The sequence below is a fragment of the Hyla sarda genome, chromosome 4 (genome assembly GCF_029499605.1).
Source record: "Hyla sarda isolate aHylSar1 chromosome 4, aHylSar1.hap1, whole genome shotgun sequence".
Taxonomy (NCBI): Eukaryota; Metazoa; Chordata; class Amphibia; order Anura; family Hylidae; genus Hyla; species Hyla sarda.
In genome coordinates this window covers 199,550,864-199,575,299 of record NC_079192.1, presented here as the reverse complement: position 1 = coordinate 199,575,299, position 24,436 = coordinate 199,550,864, and the positions used below count along the sequence as shown (strand labels likewise).

The following is a 24,436-nucleotide window of genomic DNA, read 5'->3' as shown; positions in this document are numbered from 1 at the left end:
GAGATGTCACCAACAACTCTGATTTAGGTGAGAGACATTACTATACAGGGTCCTGTTATCTGGCACATATTCTCTGCTGTATACCGTACACCACAGAAATACCCGGGGACCATGGCTAGGCAGAGTACATAGAAGACTTTACTGGAGTGTGGTCCTCACAGAGCCACCTAGCACATGCACTTGGTCCTAGATAGACTTAGGTTTTCTTGAGAAGGCTAACTATAGAGTTTAACCTAAACTTCTGCCATTACATAAATTGGCTAGGTCAGTCTAACAAAAGGCAAGCGGGTGATGGGTTTCTCCAACATTATATCTGAAATGCCAGTCTGGGACAATCAGTATTTCCCTAACTAATACTCTTATATAGATCCATCCTTGTGGATGTCACATAGCATACACAGTGTAGGGGATTTATATGATCCTGGCACCATTTGCCAAGATCATCAGGTCTTCTATCAGGTCTTCCATTGTCTCCAGGTACAACATATTCTGCAACATCAGTTAAGAAATATGAGGAAGAAATCTATTTCTACTTTCTCCTTAAAAAGTGTTCTCAGATCTCCAATTAATTAATTGGTGTCCATGCCCACATGCAATGACCAATGGGCACACCGTAATGCATGTTTTCACCCACAGGCATTGGCACTATTGTGTGGGACATACACTGTTCACACCATGCAGCAAGGGCAATGCTCTGTCACAGGCATCCAGTAATAGGTGGTGCTCCATAAACATGCATATAATGCAGATGGAAATCACAGCGCCACTCTGGAAAAATCTTAAATGGGCACCGTCATGAACTTTTTTTTTTCTATATGTTGTAGTACTGATGTACCACAACATATTTCTAATATACTTTAATAATTTTTTTTTGTAATTAAAATACTTTATTTTAATGTTGAAATCCGCCCACTAGGGGTCTCCCTCCTAGTGGCCGGCTGCAGCCTGTTGTGATGTCACAGATGAATTTGGACCGATCCCGGCCGGGCATCAGTCCGAATTCAGTCAGGCTGCACTCGCTACCTGCCTGTCAATCAGACAGGCAGGAGCGGGCGCTTTGAACAAAGAGGAATGCGCGCAGGCTCCTTGGGAATCGGACGCCGGCCCCGGCGTGAGGTGGAATTTCATGCGCCGCTGCTGCTAAGTGCTGCGCTAGGACTGCCCTGCACTTTAGTCTTTTTCAGGAGGGGGGGGGGGTAGCGGATTGCGTGGCAGGGTTCAGGGGAGCGGGATGTGCAGCAGCTGCGGCCATTGCCATAACACAGATACTGTTTTCACCAGTGTGCCTGCAGTTGATTCTCCCACTACAACTCCCAGCATGCCCTAACAGTCAATAGATGTCAAGGCAAGCTGGGAGTTGTAGTGGTGAAACAGCTGGAGGTACATACACTGTATAGGTGAACGAAGGGCGGAAGTCGGCCCCCTGCAGGAATAAGTGATGTCACATCTGCTGGGGAAGTCTGCCGGGTAAGTGAACACACAGCCAGGCAGATAAATAAAAAAAGCATTTTTAGTTTTTGTGCGGATTTCAATTCCAGATAGGGTTTGGAGCGCTGCAGGTCTGTAAAGTGATGGTGATTTTCATGCAGTATTTGGGGAGATTCATCAAAACCTATGCAAAGGAAATGTGGTACAATTGCCCAGAGCAACAACCAGATTGCTTCTTTTTGTCAGAGCCCTTGTAAAAAGGAATCTGATTGGTTTCTATAGGCAATTGTTCCACTTTCCTCTGAACAGGTTTTGATCAATCTCGCCCGATGCGCCTCAGCACCCCATGACAATATGTAACTTTACGTGTAACTTTACTATGTGGCTCCTAAATGCTTGCACTTTAATAACACCACTCACTGCTGATCACAGAAGATCTAGCTGCAGCAATGTCCTTCTATTACTACCATGTGGAAATTCAGTGAAGTCTTTAAAGGGGTACTCCACCCCTAGACATCTTATCCCCTATCCAAAGGATAGGAGATAAGATGTCTGATAGCGGGGTCCTATACAACTTCCCCCGCAATATAGCATGCGGCACCCACCTGTTTCTGCTCCAGAAGTGCTGGAGGGTCTGGGTCCCGACCACCGGAACGGAATTCTGTGACGTAACGACTCCTCCCCCGTGTGACATCACGCCCCGTCCCCTCAATGCAAGTCTATGGGAGGGGGCGCCCCCTCCCATAGACTTGCATTGAGGGGACAGGGCGTGACGTCACAGACTTCCGTTTCGGTGGTCAGGACCCAGACCCTCCAGCACTTCTGGAGCAGTAACAGGTGGATGCCGCATGCTATATTGCGAGGGTCCCCAGCGGATAGGGAATAAGATGTCTAGGGGTGGAGTACCCTTTAAAATGACCCATTCTTTCACATATTTGTATAGGCAGACTGCATTGGTAAGTAATGGTTTAGCCAAAGTTTCTTCCCAGTATGTTGGCAGTATGGCTTGTGGGAGCTCTACCCCTGCTACAATCACGTTAATGGCATGGCTGCTACAGTTTTATTGTGAACAGTTACCATGACAGGCCTATCCTGTTCGTGCCCAATTAATTTTCAGCCTTAAGACAAAGTGTATATCTTAATATATTGCTATATAACACTTTGTAGCGTCCCTGAAGGTGATAATTTCTTCTAAAAGATAGTAACACTATACTTTGGACATAGATGCACTCTGGATGTGAAGAAAAAAAGTACAAGTGAAAAATTTGTAACCCTGTGTTTTGGGCCCATACTTTTAGTTTTGGGCGACAAAGGCCATGTTCAGAGTTTATTTATTTTTATTTTTTTTCTCAGCATGAAATGACAATTAAGAGGACAAAAAAAATATTCAGGATTTTAAACCATTTATGACAAATAAAAAAAAAAAAAAGTGTGTGGCACCAAACACCAATGCAGAATAATGCCATGTGAAACTGGCCTTAAGCCAAGATGGTCCACTTGCACTTTGGTCGATTTACTAAGGCTAAGTTTCTACTTGGTTTTTTTATCTTGCATTTTTTGGTTTGAAAAAAATGCCTGAAAAAAACGGCAGTGCGATTTCCTGCGTCTGGCGTTTTTTCTGGCATTTTTTCGTTTGTGGGGAAATTGCATTTTTGGCACCTTTTGGTGTTTTTTTTTTTTTTTTGGTACCCAAAATTTGTTGGGTACCAAAAAAAAAAAAAAAAAAAAAATAACCATGCAGTAGGGATGGAAATTTTTTTTATTTAAATATACATTTTTTATAACTACCGTAAATTGTAATTTTTTTTAGAAAGTGTGTGTTTCAACTTCTCTATTTTGTTCCATTTTTTAGGTAGTACTACTACTCCCAGCATGGAACAGACTGTTCCATGATGGGAGTAGTAGTACCTGTACTAATAGACAGACTCCTGACACCCGATGCGATCGTCATAATATAGCAGAGATGTGGAGCGGCTCTATACAGCGCTCACATCTCTGCACTATACTCCGGCCAGTGATGTGAATAAACATCACTCATTCATATTTTCCGCCCAGAGTGAGGATTGGCCGGATGGTTGCAGCCAATCACAGCTCTCAGAGGGAAATATGAATGAGTGAGTGGCCGGCCGGGTGCAGAGATGTGAGCGCAGGAGAAAGCCGTTACATCTCTGCTATACACAGGACGATCGCAGCGGGTGTCAGTAGTGATACCCGCTGGGATCTGTTCTTACCTGCAGGTACTACAACTACTATCTATTAATGCAGGTACTACAGCTCCCAGCACGGAGCAGAGTGTGCTCCATGTTGGGAGTAGTAGTACCTGCAGTTAAGGAAAGGTCACAGTGGATGTCACTCCTGACACCTGCTGTGATCCTCCTGTATTATATATAGATGCAGCCGCTCTTCTATGGTCCCCTGCACTGATATATATATATATATACATATACACACACACACATATATATATACACACACACACACACACACACATTCATATTTCCCACAGAGTTGGGATTGGCTGGAATCATCTGACCAATCACAGCTCTCTGCGGGAAATCCGAATAGGTGTATATGTAAGTCAGTGCAGGGGACCATATAAGAGCGGATGCCCGCATCTATATATTATACAGGAGGATCACAATGGGCGATCTGTCAATTAGTACAGGTACTACTACTCCCATCATGGAACAGTGTGTTCCATGCTGGGAGTAGTAATACTACCTAAAAAAAAAAAAACTACGTTTTTATTATTGCCGGCTACATTATTGCCGGCTCGATCGCAGACCAGAGCAGAAGACCCCGGGAGACGGCCGGAGCTAGGTAAAGGGACCTCCGGCTGTCATGCTGGATGATCGGATCCCCGCGGCAGCGCTGCAGGCGATCAGATGATCCAATCAAAATGCCGCAGATGCCGTGATCTGTATTGATCACGGCATCGGAGGGGTTAATGGCGGACATCCGCGCAATCGCGGATGTCGGCCATTACGAGCGGATCCCCGGCTGCTAGCTAGAACCTGCCGTGTATGACGCGAGCACCGTTCTGATGCTTGCGGTCATACACAGGACGTAAATGTACGTCCTGGTGCAGGAAGTCCCGCCAAACCAGGACGTACATTTACGTTCGTGGTCGTTAAGGGGTTAAATCAACTGGTGCCAGAAAGATTTGTCAATTACTTCTATTTAAAAATCTTAATCCTTCCAGTACATATCAGCTGATGTATGCTCCACAGGAAGTTCTTTTCTGTCTGACCAGTGTTCTCTGCTGCCACCTCTGTCTGTGTCAGGAACTGTCCAAAACAGGAGCAAATATCCATAGCAAACCTCTCCTGCTCTGGACAGTTCCTGACATGGACAGAGGTGGCAGAAGAGAGCACTGTGGTCAGACAGGAAAAAAAAAAACTATACAACTTCCTCTGGAGCATACAGCAACTGAGAAGTACTGCAATTTTTAAATATAAGTAAATATAAGGAAAAATCTCTACGTTTCTAAAAGGGGTTATGTAGGCAGTCTGCTCCCCTATTATCCCATGTGGGAGGTTGTTGCATAACATTATTTTGCAGATATTCTTGAACAGGCATTCTCACCTAAGGGTTTATGTATCTAACCTATTACAGTGATCCCTCAACTTACAATGGCCTCAACATACAATAGTTTCAACATACAATGGTCTCTTCTGGATCATTGTAACTTGAAACCAGACTCAACATACAATGCTACTCAACATACAATCCAGATCTGCAAAACATGTTAATGTTTTACTATTTTACTGGTAAAACACCTGTATTACTGAAGCATATGCACTCAATTCCTGTCTATTAGCGCCTCCTACAGTACAGGGTGGTACTACATGTTCTGTACTACTCTTTACCTGTGCCACAGTTAGCTGCGCCTTTGGATGCAAGGTGAGGGCGGCTCTATTTTACTTTTTTTTTTAGGACACCGTGTACTGTACAGGACCCTGAAGAAGCTCCTGTCCTCTACATAGACAGTGATTTACAGCTTCCAGCAAATCTTTCTTACTTTTATATGTAAGGATTTGCTTTATCTGTATTAGTTATCTACTTATTTTTCTTTAATCCTCACCTTTTCCTATTTTTGGATGACATTTTTTGTAGCTTCAGAACAAATTACCAGGTTTCCATAGACTTATGGTCTCAGCATACAATGGTTTCAACATACAATGGTCGTCCTGGAACCAATTAATATTGTAACTTGAGGGACCACTGTACTTATCTACCTATCTCTGTCCACACTTGTCTGGTCATTTTGCATTTCCTTTCCGAGTGGTAGTAAAATGCCAGAGAGAAACAGATGCTAGAAATATTCCCATTTTGCCAATAGAATCGCTCAAGGAAACCAGTGTGCCAGTGGGTATACCAGACGTAGTCTACAAGGCAGCCAGATAGGTGCAGGTTCCAGAGGTGGAACTAGGTTTATTTGTGGATTGTATACAAATAAATTCTGATAAGAGGATAAGTGTTACAGTCATTAACTTCTCGGGGACGGAGGGTTTTTCCGCTTTAGTTTTTTCCTCCTTACCTTTTAAAAATCGTAACCCTTTCAATTTTTTACCTAAAAATTCATATTATGGCTTATTGTTTGCACCACCAATTCTACTTTGTAATGACGTCAGTCATTTTACCCAAAAATCGACCGCAAAAAAAAAATTAATAATTGTGCGACAAAATTGAAGAAAAAACGCTATTTTGTAATTTGGGGGCTTCCGTTTCTACGTAGTACGTTTTTCAGTAAAAATTACAACTTCCCTTTATTCTGTAGGTCCATATGATTAAAATGATACCCTACTTATATAGGTTTGATTTTGTTGTACTTCTGGAAGAAATCATAACTACATGCAGGAAAATTTATAAAAGTTTAAAATGGTCATCTTCTGACCCCTATAACGTTATTTTTCCGTGTACGACGGTATAAGGGCTAATTTTTTGCACCGTGATCTAAAGTTTTAAGCGGTACCATGTTTGTATTGATCAGACTTTTTGATAGCTTTTTATTCATTTTTTCACCAAGATATAAAGAGTGACCAAAAATACGTTATTTTGGACTTTGGAATTTAATTTGCACGTACGCCATTGACAGTGTGGTTTAATTAACTATATATTTTTATAATTCAGACATTTCCGCACGCGGCTATATTGCATGTTTTTTTATTTTATTTTTTTTTTACTTAAAAAGGGAAAAGGGGGGGGGGATTCAAACTTTTATTAGGGAAGGGGTTTAATGATTTTTTTTTATTTTATTTTTTTTTACTTTTTTGCAATGTTATAGCTCCCATAGGGGGCTATAACACTGCACACACTAATCTTTTACATTGCTCAATGGTCTCTCATAGGAAACCATTGATCAATGATTCTGCCGTTTGACTGTTCATGCCTGGATCTCAGGCACCGATCAGTCATTCGGCGATTGTACAGCGAGGAGGAAGGTAGGGGACCCTCCTGCTGTCCTACAGCTGTTCGGGATGCCTCGATTTCGGCGCGGCTATCCTGAACAGCCCCCTGAGCTAACTGGCATTAGTGTACTTTCACTTTAGACGCGGCGTTCAACTTTGAACGCCACATCTAATGGGTTAATAGCACGCGGCACCGCGATCAGTGCCGCACGCTATTAGCCACAGGACCCGGCCGTTGTTAGAGGCGGGGCCCAACCCGCTATGACGGCGTGGCCCTGCGTAATAGAAAGGGAGAGGGCGGAGGGCATACAGGTACGCTCTCCATCCCCCAACAGGTAAAAAAAAAAAAAAAAATAGTTTTGATTGGTCAAGGTGCTGAGAGCCCCATCGACTGCTAGAGCTGAACAATTCTGTCTTCCTGCAGAAGACAGCTTCTATGGAGCCCATCTCCTTCAGCAAGGAGACAGTGGAGAAGAGAAAGCATCCAGCTGAGTGCTTCTTCCTGCTTGTTCTAGCAGTCTGCACTTTTGCACACTGACCTAATTGATCAAAACTCAACATGTTTCTATGTCAGAAGACTTGTCAGCCATCTCAAAAGATTTGATCAATCAGGTCTCGGTACCAAAAAACCCCACCAATTAGAAGAATGAGCTAGGACAAGCATGTGGTAGCATTTAGCGATCTTTGTCTGGCTGTCCCATAGACAAAAACGTTTTTTTGTGACCGGTACAATTTAGTAGACAATCTCTGCTATAGCAAGTTTCAAGTGAACATTGGAATAAGTAAAACACCCTGCTGGACAGCAATACAGTAATTCCATGTAAGATGTTTATTGTAATATAATTTACAAATGTTGGCTTTCTTCACAAATAGACAAATCCCTTGAGACATTTAGATCCAGACAAGTTGCAAGCCAATGGTACATTATCTGAAAAAGTAATACAAGAATTTAAGTTAATTATATAACATTTTTCTGAAGGAAAGACAAAATCATGGCAACTGCAACAAGGTAATGAAAACAGAGGATAGTATACAAAGTCGATTACATTTACAGTGGGGGAAAAAAAAAAAAAAAGTATTCAGTCAACCACCAATGGTGCAGATTCTCCTACTTAAAAAGATGAGAGAGGCCTGTAATTTTCATCATAGGTATACCTCAACTAAGAGACATAATGAGAAAAAAAATAAAATATATAAACATAAGATCACTGTCTGATTTTTAAAGAATTTATTTGCAAATTATGGTGGAAAATAAGTATTTGGTCACCTACAAATCAACCGTGGGTGCAATTATTAGAAAATGGATAACTGTTATGTAAGAAGCCGGCTCCTTACATGACAGTGGGCTCACCCTATCACTGGCCAGGGCGGGGCATCGCTGTGGCCGGTGATAGGATGACAGCTGTCCGACGTTCCAGTCCCCAGCGTAAGGCCGACGTAGGCAAGTTAAAGTTTATTTTCTTTATCTTTTGCAGCCCGGGCATAGGGATACAGCGTACAGCTGTTGTCTCAAACCTGCGGACCTCCAGCTGTTGCAAAACTACAACTCCCAGCATGCCTGGACAGCGGTTGGTTGTTCAGGCATGCTGGGAGTTGTAGTTATACAACATCTGGAGGACCGCAGCTTGGAGACCACTGGCGTACAGCGAGTTCCAGCGCCAGCGGCCCCCAACAAAGAGAGGCAAGATGTATACCGGATTCCGAAATTTTTGTGCTGCACGATATGAATTTTAACCCGCTAGAGCAGTGATGTTTTGGGGCTGTTGCTGGACAACACAGACTTTCAACTCCCTCCAAAGGTTTTCTATGGGGTTGAGATCTGGAGACTGGCTAGGCCACTCCAGGACCATGAAATGCTTCTTACAAAGCCACTCCTTCATTGCTCGGGTGGTGTGTTTGGGCTCATTGTCATGCTGAAAGACCCAGCCACGTTTCATCTTCAATGCCCTTGCTGATGGAATGAGGTATTCACTAGGGCTGGGCGATATACTGGTTTATACCGGATTCCGAAATTTTTGTGCTGCACGATATGAATTTTAACCCGAACCGCAATACCGGTTTGGCCCCTCCCCATTAAGAATGAATGGATCAGCCCAGCGCTGCGCATTGGGGACAGCATGAGGAATGGGCCAAAATACCAGCAACAGTGTGTGAAAACCTTGTGAAGACTTACAGAAAACATTTGACCTCTGTCATTCCCAACAAAAGGGTATATAACAAAGTATTGAGATGAACTTTTGTTATTGACCAAATACTTATTTTCCACCATAATTAGCAAATAAATTCTTTAAAAAAAAATCAGACAAGGTGGATTTTTTTATGGATTTCTTTTTCTCATTCTGTCTCTCATAGTTGAGGTATACCTATGATGAAAATTACAGGCCTCTCATTTTAAGTGGGAGACTTTTTCCCCACTGAATAGATAGTAAAATAAGAAAGAGCTACTGATATTTTGAAGGTTTATGCGGATTACTGTTAGGTGCAAAAAAATGAAAAAATAAATAAATAAATAAAAACAACACTAATTTACCTCAGGCTTAAATTTGCTGCAGATTTTTGTTGCTCAAGAAAAAAAAAAAAAAATGCAGCAATATACACGTGAATGGACCCGGAAACCCTTGTCCACAGACATATTTACAGCTTTTTTTCCCCCCCTTTAAATACCAAAAGGCAATGGACAGCAGATGTTTGATAGAAGAGAGACTAGAAGCAGTGGGAACAGAGCAGAAGGCAGATTTTACCTTATTCACAATCTACAGTATAGGGAGAGGATTTCCAAACACATGCCCCCTGCACGAAGTGCACAGTTGGCGATATGTCCCAGCAAATGACGTGGATGATGCCCATGTATAAATTCAAAACTAAGAAGTGCTACCCAATAGGGACCAGACACTATCCAAACAGAAGTAGGGGAGTGTGTTTTTTTTTTTTTTCTTTTACGCCAGCTTGAACCCAAAACTTAGAATTTTGCAGGGACAGACAACCCCCTTTAAACCAGGAATGGAATCTTCTCCATTTTATGAAATCATTGCCTGACATGTTTCATGCTTGCACTCACTTCATCCCCTGTTTAAAGTGTTAGAAACTAAACAAGCAAGTTAAGGCACACCACCCAAACGGGAATATGTTTTACTATTAGTTAAATGGGCACGGTCAGATATAAAAACTTGATCTGTAGTAAAGCATGCAAAATCAGGTTTTGCAATCACTTTCATTAGAAAATTTTCTGTATTTCCTACTGAAAAAGCCAGGCCAAGTACTGCCCCCCTCCTGCCTCCTGGGATTCATTCCAGTCTTGCTGTGACCGCTGCTGTGTCACTACATCATGGACCCACTTCATGATTGACAGCAAGCTGCTCTGCTCTCAGCTCCATCACTGCCTGTGTTTACTTGTCTGCAGTGTGAAGAGAAGGGGGGGGGGGGGGGGGGGGGAGATCAAAACCTGTCCAGAGGAAACGTTGCCGAGTTGCCCATAGAAACCAATCAGATCACTTCTTTCAGAGGTCTTTCCAAAAATTAAAGAAGCTAATTGGTTGCTATGGGCAACTCAGCAACTTTTCCTCTGGACAGGTTTTGATAGATCTCCCCCACAGGCTCTCCCGGACTGTCTTCTGTGTGAAGAGAAGGGGAGGGGCAGGAACACGGGCTCTCACTAACTGTCTGCTGTGTGAAGAGAAGGGAAAGAGGGGCAGAAACACACTGCAGCCGGTGAATAGAGGATTTGTTTAAAAAGTATGTGCCCCTGCATGTGTGTGTGTGTATGTGGATATGTGTGTGTATATCCGTTAATATATGAAGTGTGTGTGGTACAGAGGGACTACAATCATATGCCTCCAGCTGTTGCAAAACTACAACTCAAAAGGATGTGTGGGCATGCTGGGAGCTTGTAGTTTTGCAACAGCTGTAGGCACACAGCTTGTTTCTGTGTTTGTGAATAGCATAAAACCAGAAAGGAAAGGGAGGGGGAGTGGTTATCACAGAAAGGGACCCGCCCCTGCCTGTAAATGAAAAGTACTTTCACATTGCAATCACTCCAAGTAAATAAAGTGAATTCTAAGAGAAATATTGGGCATAGGTAGATAAAGATTATGGTCCAGATTTATCAAACTGTGTGAGAGAAAAAAAAAAAAAAAAAAAATGCGATTTTCCCACAGCAGCCAATCTCAGCTCCGCTAACCAGCTCTGGTAAAGTGAAAGCTGAGCTGTGATTGGTTGTTGTAGGAAAATCACTATTTTTTCTCTCACACAGTTTGATAAATCTGGGCCTATATGTATATGATCAAGAAGAGATACTGAGCAACATATAACAGTTTTGGTGATCTGACAAGTCCTCCACATAAAATTAGAATACGTAGGGCCTTCTGTTTCACAAGTAGACCACAGAAGTGACTAAAGCAAATACATGTGCCTTTACTTGCAATATTCAAGTCAAAGCAAATGCTATTAGCATGCAGATTACTTTCATAGCCGTTCACTTTATTATGTAACTCAAAATGTCTCATTGACTATGAAAACCATGCTACATGTGTCACTATAATGGAAAACCTAAGTATATATCCAAATAGTCCAAACTCCTCTTATGCTAGCCAATCACTATGTGCCATTTACTTACAGAGCAGCAGCACCAGAGATGATCTCGATAAGCTCCTTGGTGATGACGGCTTGACGGGTACGGTTGAAAGACAATGTCAACTTGTCAATTATCTCAGCTGCAGATAGGATAAAGGAAAGAAAATACATGTTTTAATCATTTCAAGTTTTCTATAGAAAGTGTGATAAAGAAAGATGTTATCCTCTGCACACACCCCATCACTATTTAACCCCTTAACGACCACATACATATATTTACGTCCGTGGCCAGCTCCCGATCCGTGAAGTCAGAAGCTGAGTGCGCTTCGTATCTGCAAGGTCCAGGTTGCTATTAGCAACCAAGACCCGCGGCTAATAACGGACAGTGTTGCTCAGGCTGACGTCCGGTATTAACCCTTTAGACGCTGCGATCAAATTTGATCACGGCATCTGAAACGGGAGAATATGCTGCCGTTTAGCTCAGCTTTGCTGTTTGGGACCGCTGCGGTGAAATTGCGGCGTCCCAGACAGCTGAGAGGACAGCGGGAGGCTCCCTACCTGGCTCCACGCTATCCAATTGGCATTTGATTGCTCCAAGCCTGAGATCCAGGCTTGAGCAATCAAGCGCAGATAACACTGATCAATGCTATGCTATGGCATAGCATCGATCAGTGCCTGCAATCAGTGTAATGCATGCTTTAGCCTCCTAAGGGGGCTATAATATTGTAAAAAAAATAAAAATAAAGAGGATAAGAGTTAATGTGATTTAACCCCTTCCCTAATAAATGTTTGAATCACCCCCTTCCCCCCCCCCCCATTTAAAAAAATAAAAATATATGTGGCATCGCTGCGTGAGTAAATGTCCGAACTATAAAAATATATCGTTAATTAAACCGCACGGTCAATGGTGTACGCACAAAAAAAATTCTATATAGTCCAAAATAGCATATTTTTGGTCTTTTTTATACCATTAAAAAATAAGAATAAAAAGCGATGAAAAAGTCAGAACAAAAACAAAAATGGTACCGATAAAAACTTCAGATCACGTCACAAAATATGAGCCCTCATACCACCCTTTGCGCGGAAAAATAAAAAAGTTAGTGGTCAGAAGGACAATTTTAAACATAAATTTTCATGCATGTAGCTTTGATTTTTTCCAGAAGACAAAAATCAAACCTATATAATTAGGGTATAATTTTAATCATATGGACCTATAGAATAAAGGGAAGGTGTCATTTTTACCGAAAAATGTACTGCGTAGAAACAGAAACCCCCAAAAGTTACAAAATGGCGTATTTTCTTCGATTTTATCGCACAATGATTTTTTCCCGTTTCGCCGTAGGTTTTTGGGTAAATGCCTGATGTCATTACAAAGTAGAATTGGTGGCGCAAAAAACAAGCCATCATATGGATTTTTAAGTGTAAAATTGAAAGGGTTATAATTCTTAAAAAGGTAAGGAGGGAAAAAAACAAAAGAGCAAAAATGAAAAAATGCACGGTCCTTAAGGGGTTAAAAAGGTAGGCCTAAACCATAAACTGATCCTTTTAAATTCTGGAATTTTACAGCAATGAGGAAAAAAAATCATTGACTTACAAGCATTCTTGCTGGCGTTGTCCATAGCAGTCATCCTGGCACTCTGCTCACTGGTGGTGGACTCTTTCAAAGTGAAGTAGATGATGTTTGCCAAAGAAAACTCCTGGTAATTTCTCAGCACATCTGCGTCAACATCATCATAGACTGTGATGCTCTCTGGAACAAGCCATTTAAAATTAAAGTTAGCAGGAACCCAATAAAATTGGTCATATGAAAAAAATCTATATTTTATAATAATGCTGAAGCGTCTGAGGAGGCCACACAACCTCTTCAATGTTTATCACTGCTCATCCATGTAGCTGTGTACCATTAGTAAGACCATTGGCCCATTCAAGTGAAAGTGGGGCAACACCTTGCACTTCTGCTACTAGTAGTACGGCAATGCAAGGACAAGCACTTAGACCAGGTTCATAAGGCAGAATTTCTGCAATGAATTCTGCATGAATTTATAGCCAATCCTCTTCAATAGAATCCCTGCTGTGTGAATGGGACAGCAGAATCCCTTTGAAGTGTATTGGCTATAAATTCATGCAGAATTTCATGCAGAGCACTTTTGAATGCAATTTTGTGAGGTAAATTTATTTAATTGCAACCACACAAGAAAAAAAAAAAAAAAAAACATTTTATTTTCTAGTTTTCAAATTACAAATGCACCAAGTATCAGTCTGGTAAACTGGTGTTATTACATAAAAATGAACCTATATAAAAATAAAATAAAAACACACATAACAACAACAACAACAACAACAACACTACCAGAATTTGAAACAGTATCCAGAGAGAAGAATGGCTTTTCCTCTGTCTTGTAAGAGATCACAGACCTACAAGGACAGAAATGATTAGCACAAGCTCATTTTACACAGCATAGACCAGTCGACAGGCGCTTTTTATACCTAAATCTATTGAACACCACGGAGCCCAGGTCAAACTCATAGCCGGAGTTCAGCAGCTCTGAAGCAATAGTAGATGCATCACCAAAAGTTGGAGGCTTCCTGCCAACTTCCTTGAAGGTCACAAGTAAGTGATTACCATGACTCCTTAAATAAGAAAACATTACAATTAGAATCTTATATTTCTACCATTATAGCAGATCCTCTTTGGAATAGTTAAAATTGTGCTTCTTAGCAGGGCCATATTTCTGAAGCAAAGATTAAAGGAGTACTCTGTGATATGAAAACTTATCCCCTATCCTGAGGAAAGAGGATAGGTTTCAGATTGTGGGGGGGTCCGACTGGTAGGGCCCCCACGATCTCCCATATGTGGCCCCAGCAGTCAGCAGCAAGGGGGCGTGTCCGACCACCGCATGACGGGGTGGCCGACACGCCCCCTAAATAGATCTCTATGGGACAGCCAGAGCACTGCATTCGGCAGTCTCCGGCTCTGCCATAGAGCTGTATTGCGGTGTTGGCCTCTGCGTCATGCCCTGGTTCAAACACGGTATTTCGGCAAAAACCCGGGGACCCCATACGGGAGATCACAGGAGGGGGGCCCCCCCATCGGTCAGACCCCCCACGATCTGAAACTAATCTTCTATCCTAAGGAAAGGGGATACGTTTTCAGATCCTGGAGTACTCTAAGTTTCTGGTTTGTGTCAAAACTAAATATAAGAGCCATCTATAAAAACTGACAAATGATGTGTCATATCTGTCTCACATAGAAACTAAAGGAAATAGAAACCTAGAATGTGTCAGCACTTATAACCCTTTTGGCCCATCTAGTCTGACCAATATTCAATCAATAGTCCATGGCCCTATCTTATGTGAAGGATAGCCTTCGGTCTAACCTATGCAAGCTTAAACCCTTCAATGGGCACTGTCAGATACAAAAACTTTTTATATTCTCTACATCTTGGCAAAACATTAACCTTTCTAATATACTTCATAAGAAAATGTTATTTCCTTTTTATAGAAATCATTGCTTATAAAATCATGGCTTTGTCCAAGCTGAAGCACAGGCATGGAAAAAGTCCAATAAGTGAGGGGGGGCTAGTACTCCTCTGTGTCTGATAGGACAGGAGAGAGCACAGAGGAGTGCTAGCCCACCCTCACTAACTGGACATTGTCCATGCCTGTGCTTCAGCTTGGATAAAGCCATAATTTTATAAGCCATTATTTGTATAAAAAGGAAATAGTTTTCTTATGAAGTATATTAGAAAGGTTAATGTTTAGCCAAGATGTACAAAACATAAGTTTTGGAATCTGACAGTGCCCATTTCACGGTATTTGCAGCTATCACTTCTGCATCAAAGCTAATCCATGCATCCACTACTCTCTCAGTAAAGTAATACTTCTTGATGTTAGTTTTAGAGATGAGCGAACTTACAGTAAATTAGATTTGTCACGAACTTCTCAGCTCGGCAGTTGAAGGCTGAACTAATTTACGCAGGATAAGTCATCAGGTGCTCCGGTGGGCTGGAAAAGGTAGATAAATTCCTAGGAAAGTCTCCTAGGACTGTATCCACCTTTTCCAGCCCACCGGAGCACCTGAAAGCTGAACTAATTTATGCAGGATAAGTCATCAACTGCCGAGCTGAGAAGTTCGTGACGAATCGAATTTACTGTAAGTTCGCTCATCTCTAATCTTATCCCCTATCCAAAGCATAGGGTTCAAGATTTAGATTGCAGGGGGTCCAACATCCCGCAAGCTCATGCACGGTACTCCGCTCAGGCATGCAGTGGTGGAGAGAGGCAGAGATATACGAGCGCTGTACTCATGTGTCACGACTCTTCCTATCTAAGTTGTCAAACACGCCCCTCACATAGTCTTGCATTCAGGGGGCGGGGCGTGATGTCACAAGGGGACAGAGCCGTAATGTCACGATACTCCGTCCCCTGTACTGCCTGTCAGCCACACAGCGATCGTCGCTCTGCAGCTGAAGAACGTGGGTGCTGCAGGAGAGATTGCGGGGGTCCCTATCGGTGGAATCCCCGTGATCTAACATCTTATCCCCTATCCTTTTAATAGGTGATGTTTAGCACCGGAGTAACCCTTTAGGTAAAGGCCCCATTTTCAGTGAAAATTAGGAAAATTGCTGCAACAGTATACAAATGTTTTTCTTCTCAATCCTGCTCACATAACCGTGTAAACTCCCACATGCCCTATTTGTTGTAGATTTGTGGCTTTTCTCCTATTGACTATAGTTGGGGGAAACAACATAAAAAGTTAAAACTGCACACCGAATTTTAAATGCGGCATTGTGGATACATTTTCTACAACTTTTCTAGGGAAAAAAAAATCCGTCAAATCAATATGGTGGTGGTACATGTGACAATGCCCTAAAGCTTTTTCATACAAACCTGTGAAGTAAGCCTCTCAGCTTGTCCCCTATTCCAACAACCTTTACTTCTTTTCCAGTAGCCGAAAGGGTAGAAATTTCATTCTTAATGGCTTTGGCCACAGAGGTATGAATAGCACCACAAAGACCTCTATCTGAAGACACCCCAATAAGAAGGTGCTTCTTCTTGTCTTCAGGGGCCTTAATTTCAGCTTTGTCATACAATGCTAAGGGAAACAAAAGAGGAGATATCTGTAACTACATAATGCTCTATTTTATAGGAAGTTAGAACATTGAATTCCCAGCAACTTTTTACTGGGAGTGTGGAATCAATGGTCCCATTATATAGAGGGACTGAGATTCATGCCATGCCTTACTATATTCCTACCTAAAGCTCCGGTCCCATATACTCTGGCTGGCTTCAGCTCTCTTTCAGCTCTGGCGTACTTGGCTGCTGCCACCATCTTCATGGACTTAGTGATCTTCTGGATATTCTTGATGGATTTCAATCGCCTGGTAACTGTATTACAAAAGGCCAGTATAAATCAGTAAATCAGAGCTCAATAGCACTAAATAAGGATGTTCACATTTCTGCAACTTAAAGGAGTTCTGTAGAGAAAAATAACTCTCCCCCCCCCTATCCAAAAGGAGCCCTGGCAGTCTGCTGGAAGGGGGCGTGCTGACCCCCACACAGAGCGCTGGCTGACACGCCCCCTCCATGTATCCTATAGAGATACATGTAGGGGGGGGTGTCGGCCGCAGCTTCCTGCAGGGGTCGGAACGGCAGCTTCAGGCAGACTGCTGGGGCCCCTTTCAGGAGATCAAGGGGGATCCTTTGGATAGGGGATAAGTTATTTTTTTGCTGCATTACTCCTTTAACAGCAAGAATAGAGCAACACAATACTTGCTACCAAAACATCATAACCCCTGACTGATTCCATAACAAGTTAATGGGCTCTAACAGATGACATTAAGGATCAGTCATTTAACAGAACCAATGCCACAGCTATTTGTATGAAATTAAGCCACTGATCAAATGTTGTGTATATATGTATATAAAGTTAGTTAAAAGGGTACTCCACCCCTAGCATCTTATCCCCTATCCAAAGGATATGGCATAAGATGTCAGATCGCCGGGGTCCCGCTGCTGGGGATCTCCGCTGCGGCACTGCGCTATCATTACTGCACAGAGCAAACCCGCTCAGTGCGTAATGACGGGCAATACAGGGGCCAGAGCATTGTTACGACACAGCTCTGCTCCTCATGATGTCACGGCCTGCGCCCTCAATACAAGTTAATAAGAGGGGCGTGGCAGCCATTACGCCCCCTCCCATAGACTTGCATTAAGGGGGCAGAGCCGTGACATCACGATGCTCTGGCCCCTGTTTAGACGGTAATTACGCACAGAGCGAGCATGCTCTGTGCAGTAATGATAGAGGGGTGCAGCAGCGGGACCCAGGCGATCTGACATCTTATCCCCTATCCTTTGGATAGGGGATAAGATGCTAGGGGCAGAGTACCCCTTTAAGCATGCACCAGGCATATGTTATTACAGTAAGGGTAGGTTCACATTTGAAGGCTAAGTTTGCTATAGGTGGACAGTCTGTGGTAATCCAGTCTAACATTTGTTCCCTAAGGAGACCAGTTCATTTTTGGTCTAGGTGTGAATTAATAAGGTTATGCTCAGATGTTTGGTCAAACCTTATAGACATGTCACACAGCATTTAGATTTAAAAAGGGTTTGTCCTAAAAATTTGTTTTATCACAGGTCAAGGTGATATCAAGAATTATCAGTCATATTTTAAGGACTGGCCACCCACAGCAGATGATGGTTTACTGCAGTAATGCACGTGACAGATGACAACCTGCATCCCTGTCCGAATGAACTAGAAACCGTCCTGCTCTACAGCACTCTATAGGTTACCTGTTTACATCATGGTAACCTTGAGTGCACTTTTAATGTTGTGGACATTTATATAAAAAAAATAAAAAAATTATATATATATATATATATATATATATATATATATATATATATATATATATTTTAATAATAATAATAGAAAAATTACTATTGTGCAAAGTGCTGCACTACATTTTTTAACTCCCTTTCACTTTAGCCCCAAAATACCTTCAACGACCGTCCGTTCTCTCCACTCCCCGCCACTTATAGCATAATGTGTAACGTGATTCTATGGCGCTGGGCCTCAAGCTTGAAGACAGGTGCTATGGAGACGGAGCGGAAAGTTCTGTCACCTAATGCACAGCTATAAGTGACGGGGAGGACAGGCACTAGGTGAAAGTGTTCCAGTGGCAAACTGAAAATGAAAGTGACTTAGAAAAATTATCATTGTGCCACAACATTGAAAGTACACTTTAATATCAGAGTCATGTGACCTACAAGTGACATGAATACTCACTGTCCTTCAAGGTTGCCATGTTCCTGACTTGACCCCTAGAACACAAAGCGAGGTATTAGACATTGATCAGAAAATTTATAGTCATATGCATAGGTTAAGGTCACCTGAGTACAAGGGCATCACTATGCTACATTTGGGGCCTAAAATGTTCACTGTCCTACTGTATTTCTGGGAGAAAGTTGTCTGCAGCTTCAGCTTGGGCTGTGTAGCTATGAAGCAGACTGCTATCTGGGGCTCTTAGTGCTCTCCATTGCTGCAGGCTCTCTTCCTGGGCACTGCTAATACAGTGCATCTTCTTGGGAGGCATCGGTAAAATGCCCTTGCCTGGTAGCACAGCTGTCTGTACTGTGCCCCGCTGCCGACACTACAGAGGAGCGGGGTACAGGCAAAGGGGATGACCACTGTGTTTCCATGCATATACTGTGTGTGTGTATATGCAATCAGTTTAACTTAGTAGGTTGTTTGGTGAAACAAGAATTTGTGCCCCTTCTGGTACACACCAACGTGCCAAAAGTAGTGTGTGTGAATTTGTTCTGAATACTTTTCCTTCTGAATAAAAAATAAATAAAAATAAATAAAAAACTGCAGAATCCCATTTTTAATGAATTGTAACATCTTGTATATGTGATCTACTGTACCATTTGCAAGTGTTGGACACACAGTGAGGTCTTTAGGTAGGAGTATTAGTGAACATCTAAACAACTGACAACCCCGAGGTTAAAGGGGTACTCTCCTGGAAAACATTTTTATTTATTTTTTTAACCAACTGGTGACAGAAAGTTTAACAGATTTGTAAATTACTTCTATTTAAAAATCCTAATCCTTCTAGTACTTATCAGCTTCTATTTGCTCCACAGGAAGTTCTTTTCTTTTTGAATTTCCTTTCTGTCTGACCCCAGTGCTCTCTGCTGACACCTTTGTCCCTGTCAGTAACTGTCCAGAGTAGGAACAATTCCCCATAGCAAACCTCTCCTGCTCTGGACAGTTCCTGACAGGGACAGAGGTGTCAGCAGAGAGCACTGTGGTCAGACAGAAAAGAAATTAAAAAAGAAAACTTCCTGTGGATCATTCCAGCCGCTGATAAATACTGGAAGGATTAAGATTTTTTTTAATAGAAGTCATTTACAAATCTGTTTAATTTTCTGGCACCAGTTGATTACAAAAAAAATAAAATAAAAAAATGTTTTCCAGTGGAGTACCCCTGTAAGGTTATTCATCCATGGTGAAAATTTCACAGTGTGAACAGAATATCTGCCTCCAACCAAAAGTAATGAATGGGAGGCTGCTGCATGTGGAATGTGCACTGAATTAGCTTGCTGAATTTTCACAGTGGATCCGTGCCGTTCAATGTTCCATTGAAAATTAAAAGGGGTTGTCCAGTGAAAACTTATCAATATAGCATAGGGGATAAGTAGCTGATCACAGGGGGTCCGATTGCTGGGACCCCCCCACATTTTCCAGAACTGGACCCTGGCTCAGTGAGGAGCGCATGCTGCAGACCTGAAGAGACCCCAATACAGGCATATGCGGTGCTCCTATAGAAATGAATGTAGGGCATGCTGTAGACGGCACATGCGCCATTAATTTCTATGAGAGCCGCTCCGGAGATCGCGGGGGCGGTCCCAGAAGTCGGACCTGCCAGAAATCAGCTACTTATCCGCCTTTATGTTCAATCTTATGGCGGAATCCAATTGCTCACTGGAAGCTTCGTTCCAGAACATCTTGATGTGTGAATTAAGCAGCAGAATCCCACTGAAATCAATGAAAGGCTGCTGCAAGTGGATTTCACTCAATATTTCCACAAGAAGTCTCTATAGCAGTGGTTTCCAACCTGCAGACCTCCAGATGTTGCAAAACTACAACTCCCAGCATGCCCGGACAGCCAACGGCTGTCTGGGCATGCTGGAGTTGTAGTTTTGCAACATCTGGAGGTCCACAGGTTGGAGACCACTGCTCTATAATGTGAACAGGGCCTAAGGGTGAAACCTGCAGCACCTCTGTATCCAAATCTTTTTTTGGTGGATCTGTCTGTGCCCATGCCAACAATCCCTGAGGCAGTGTAAGACACTGGCACACTACAGGTGTATTTAGAGCCCATGATGTCTAAGGACGCCCTTGGAGTATGGCACTATAGAGGGCACAAGGGGTCAATGGCTATAGGATCTAATGAGGAAAGGACATTGAAGGCCACTCGGTGACAAGTAACCAGCAGGTCCTGAGAGGTGCCCCTATGCCCATATACCCTCCACCAGCCTGTGCCCTATATACTAGGGAGGGTGAGGGGTGTCTGACCGCCTATCTCCTCACATAAGGAGGATTATACTGTAGGACACACAGGAGAAGTTCTCCCTCCACTCACTGTTCCCTGACACCTTGAGCTCCAATGGCCGGCTGCGGCCTGGTGTGTGCCAGCTGGGTAAAACCCCCACAGCTCCAGTCCTGGCTGCCAGCTATGTGCCCCGTCTCCCCCCCCAGCACGCCTCATGGGGGCTCTACCACCCTCACACCCAAACTTACCATTGAGGCTGAAAGAGGACGACGCTGCTGCGGGACAACATGGTGACTACAGGCAAGGTCAGACAGCGCAGTAGGCGCATGCGCCGCAACTAAGCCCCGGGAAGAGAGGATAGAGGGCGGAGTTCTCGCGAGATCTGTCAATGTCTTGTGACACCGGGTCCCGTCATCTTTGATGCTGGCGTTCCTATCTGTGATCGTGTATAGACCGGATACAGACAGCCGTGTTTCTAATCCATACTTTTAGCATGATACAACAATTGTATAATCTGTGGGGCAGTGTTTCCCAACCAGTGCGCCTCTAGCTGTTGCAAAACTACAACTCCCAGCATGCCCGGACAGCCTTTGGCTGTCCGGGCATGCTGGGAGTTGTAGTTTTGCAACAGCTAGAGGCGCGCTGGTTGGGAAATACTGCTGTAGAAGACATTCTGTGCAGACTATTCATCACAACCAGTGTAGAGAAAGAGTGGTGCAGTTTCCCATAGCAACCAATCAGATTTCTTCTTTCATTTTTGACAAGGCCTTTGAAAAGTGAAAGAAGCAATCTGATTGGTTGCTATGGGCAACCTTTACTCTGCACAGGTATTGGTGATGCTTTGGGCTGTGTCCTTCTTTGCCGGTTTCCCATTGCGCTAATGATAAATTCGCTCCTGAAACTTGCAAATAAGGAATAAAGGGGATATCTGTGATTACAAAAACAGAGCTGATTTCTTTAATAAATAAATAACAGCACCACACTCGTCCTCAGGTTGTGTGTGGTATTGCTGCTCCGTTCTAATGAAGTGAATGGAGCCAAGTTGTAAGGCTAAGTTTCCACTTGGTTTTTTTCTGTCAGTTTTTGGAATACTGCCACTGCAGTTTTTGAGCCAAAGCCAGAAATGTATTCAAAAGGAATAGGACATATAAAGGAAGGACTTACACTTCTCGTCTCTTATGGATCCACTTCTGACTTTGGCTCAAAAACTGTAGTGGCAGATATCCAAAAACTGCCAGAAAAAAAACAAGTGGGAACTTAGCCTCATACCGCACACATTCAGGGGACAGGTGTGGCGCTGTTTACAGACGTAATTAGTTCGGTTTTTCTATATCTGTATAAGGCTGGAACTCCACTGAGGTTTTTTTGTTGCAAAAATGCCATTAAAAACGCCAATTTTCCCGCACGGTGTTTTTTCAGTGAAAAAATGCCACGGCCAGATGTTAGCTGCAAGTCAATAGTAAACTGCAAAATGCCAGATTCACTTGGCATTTTTCAGTTTGGCGTTTTTTTTTAATCCTTTTGGCGTTTTTCCGCAATTTCAGAGGCTGGATTTTCAAAACGCCCGACAAAACCTTGTTTGTCGTTTTTTGCCCTGAAATCGTGGCGTTTTCCTCCCATAGAAGTCTATGGGAGAGCAAAAACGCCAAGAAAAACGCCATGTTGGTTTTAAATTTTGCATTTTTGCAGGCGTTTTTTATTCTTTTTTGGACTTTAGCGATCCTAAAAAATTATGGAGATACCTTTTTTATTCAAATTTCGTAGGGTACCATAAAAAAAAAAAATCACAAAAAAGATACAGTAGTGATGGAAAAAATTGTATCTAACGAAATGTATCTTTTTTTATTATGAAATGTTTATAAATTTTTAAACAGGGATCAATTTATGTGAGCGGGTAAAGCACTAAAAATGTAGCCGACAATAATAAAAATGTAGTGTGTGTGTGTGTGTGTGTTTTTCACTTTTTTATTTTTTTTACATTTTTTAGGTAGTACTACTACTCCCAGCATGGAACACACTGTTCCATGATGGGAGTAGTAGTTACCTGTACTAATTGACAGATCGCCAGGGTCCCTTGCGATCCTCTTGTATAATGTATAGATGCGGCGGCCGCTGCACTGACGTATATATACACATATTCATATTTCCCGCAGAGCTGTGATTGGCCAGATGGTTCCAGCCAATCACAGCTCTCTGTGAGAAATAGGAATATGTGTATATATACGGCCGTGCAGGGGACCATAGGAGAGCGGCCGCCGCATCCATACATTATACAGGAGCATCACAGCGGGTGTCAGGAGTGATACCCGCTGTGATCTTTCCTTAACTACAAGTACTTCTACTCCCAACATGGAGTACACACTGCTCCATGCTGGGAGCTGTAGTACCTGCATTAATAGACAGATCGCAGTGGGTGTCAGAAGTTACACTCGCTGTGATCTGTCTGTTAAAGGAGTACTCCGGCGCACACTTTTTTCTTTTTATCCCGTCCGGGCTGCAAAATAAAAGAAAACACACTTTCTCTTACCTGCCAACAAGCCCCCGGAGCTCCGGTACACTCTGGTACAGGTGTTCGGTCCCCGGGCTGTATTCTTCTTACTTCCTGTTAGCCCGGCACGTCACACGGAGCTTCAGCCTATCACCGGTCGAGCCCGGGGACCAAACACCTGTACCGGAGCTCCGGGGGCTCGTTGGCAGGTAAGAGAAAGTGTGTTTTCTTTTATTTTGCAGCCCAGACGGGATAAAAGGAAAAAAAGTGCGCGCCGGAGTACTCCTTTAATGCAGGTACTACAGCTCCCAGCATGGAGCAGAGTGTGCTCCATGTTGGGAGTAGTAGCACCTGCTTAAGGACACATCACAGCGGGTGTCACTACTGACACCCGCTGTGACCGTCCTGTGTATAGCAGAGATGCAGAGCGGCTGTATACATCGCTCGCATCCCTGCTCTGCACTGTATTCCGGGCTGGCCACTCATTCATCTTTTCCTCAGAGCTGTGATTGGCTGCAACCATCCGGCCAATCACAGCTCTGGGCGGAAAATATGAATAGAACATCACTCTGAGTACAGAGCAGAGGTGTGAGTGTTGTATAGAGCCGCTCCGCTTCTCTGATATATTATGGACGATCGCATCGGGTGTCAGACTGACACCCGGGGCAATATGTCTATAGTACAGGTACTACTACTCCCAGCATGGAACAGTGTGTTTGGAGTAGAAGTACTACATAGAAAATGTGAAAAAAAAAAAGTTAAACACACACACTTTACAAAAAAATGTTTTTTTATTTACATTTTGTTATAAAAAATAAACATTTAGTTAAAAATAAATTTCTTACATCCCTACTGCATCCTTTTTTTTTGGTACCCAACTATTTTGTAAAAGAAATGCAAAAGGGGCCAAAAAAGGAAAATTCCAGACAAAGGTAAAAACGCCAGAAAAAACGCAAAAACGCAGGGGAAAAATCTCAGTGGAG

General features: G+C 42.9%; 1 protein-coding gene across 2 annotated transcripts; it reads right to left on the bottom strand.

Moving 5' to 3' along the window:
- Positions 1-7,645: 7,645 nt before the first annotated feature.
- On the bottom strand, positions 7,646-21,386 carry ATP5F1C (ATP synthase F1 subunit gamma). Of its 2 annotated transcripts, XM_056573256.1 has the most exons (9): positions 21,214-21,375; positions 18,697-18,731; positions 16,665-16,796; positions 16,299-16,503; positions 13,896-14,039; positions 13,759-13,823; positions 13,003-13,158; positions 11,452-11,548; positions 7,646-7,767 (listed from the first exon to the last, which is right to left on the bottom strand). In XM_056573256.1, exons 1-9 carry the CDS (start codon positions 21,291-21,293, stop codon positions 7,764-7,766), a joined length of 918 nt encoding a protein of 305 aa, XP_056429231.1. In that variant the 5' UTR covers positions 21,294-21,375; the 3' UTR covers positions 7,646-7,763. The 2 variants fall into 2 exon arrangements, with proteins under 2 accessions (XP_056429231.1, XP_056429232.1); XM_056573257.1 differs by lacking the exon at positions 7,646-7,767 and having other exon boundaries at positions 11,448-11,548; positions 21,214-21,386.
- Between the last annotated feature and the right edge of the window lie 3,050 nt (positions 21,387-24,436).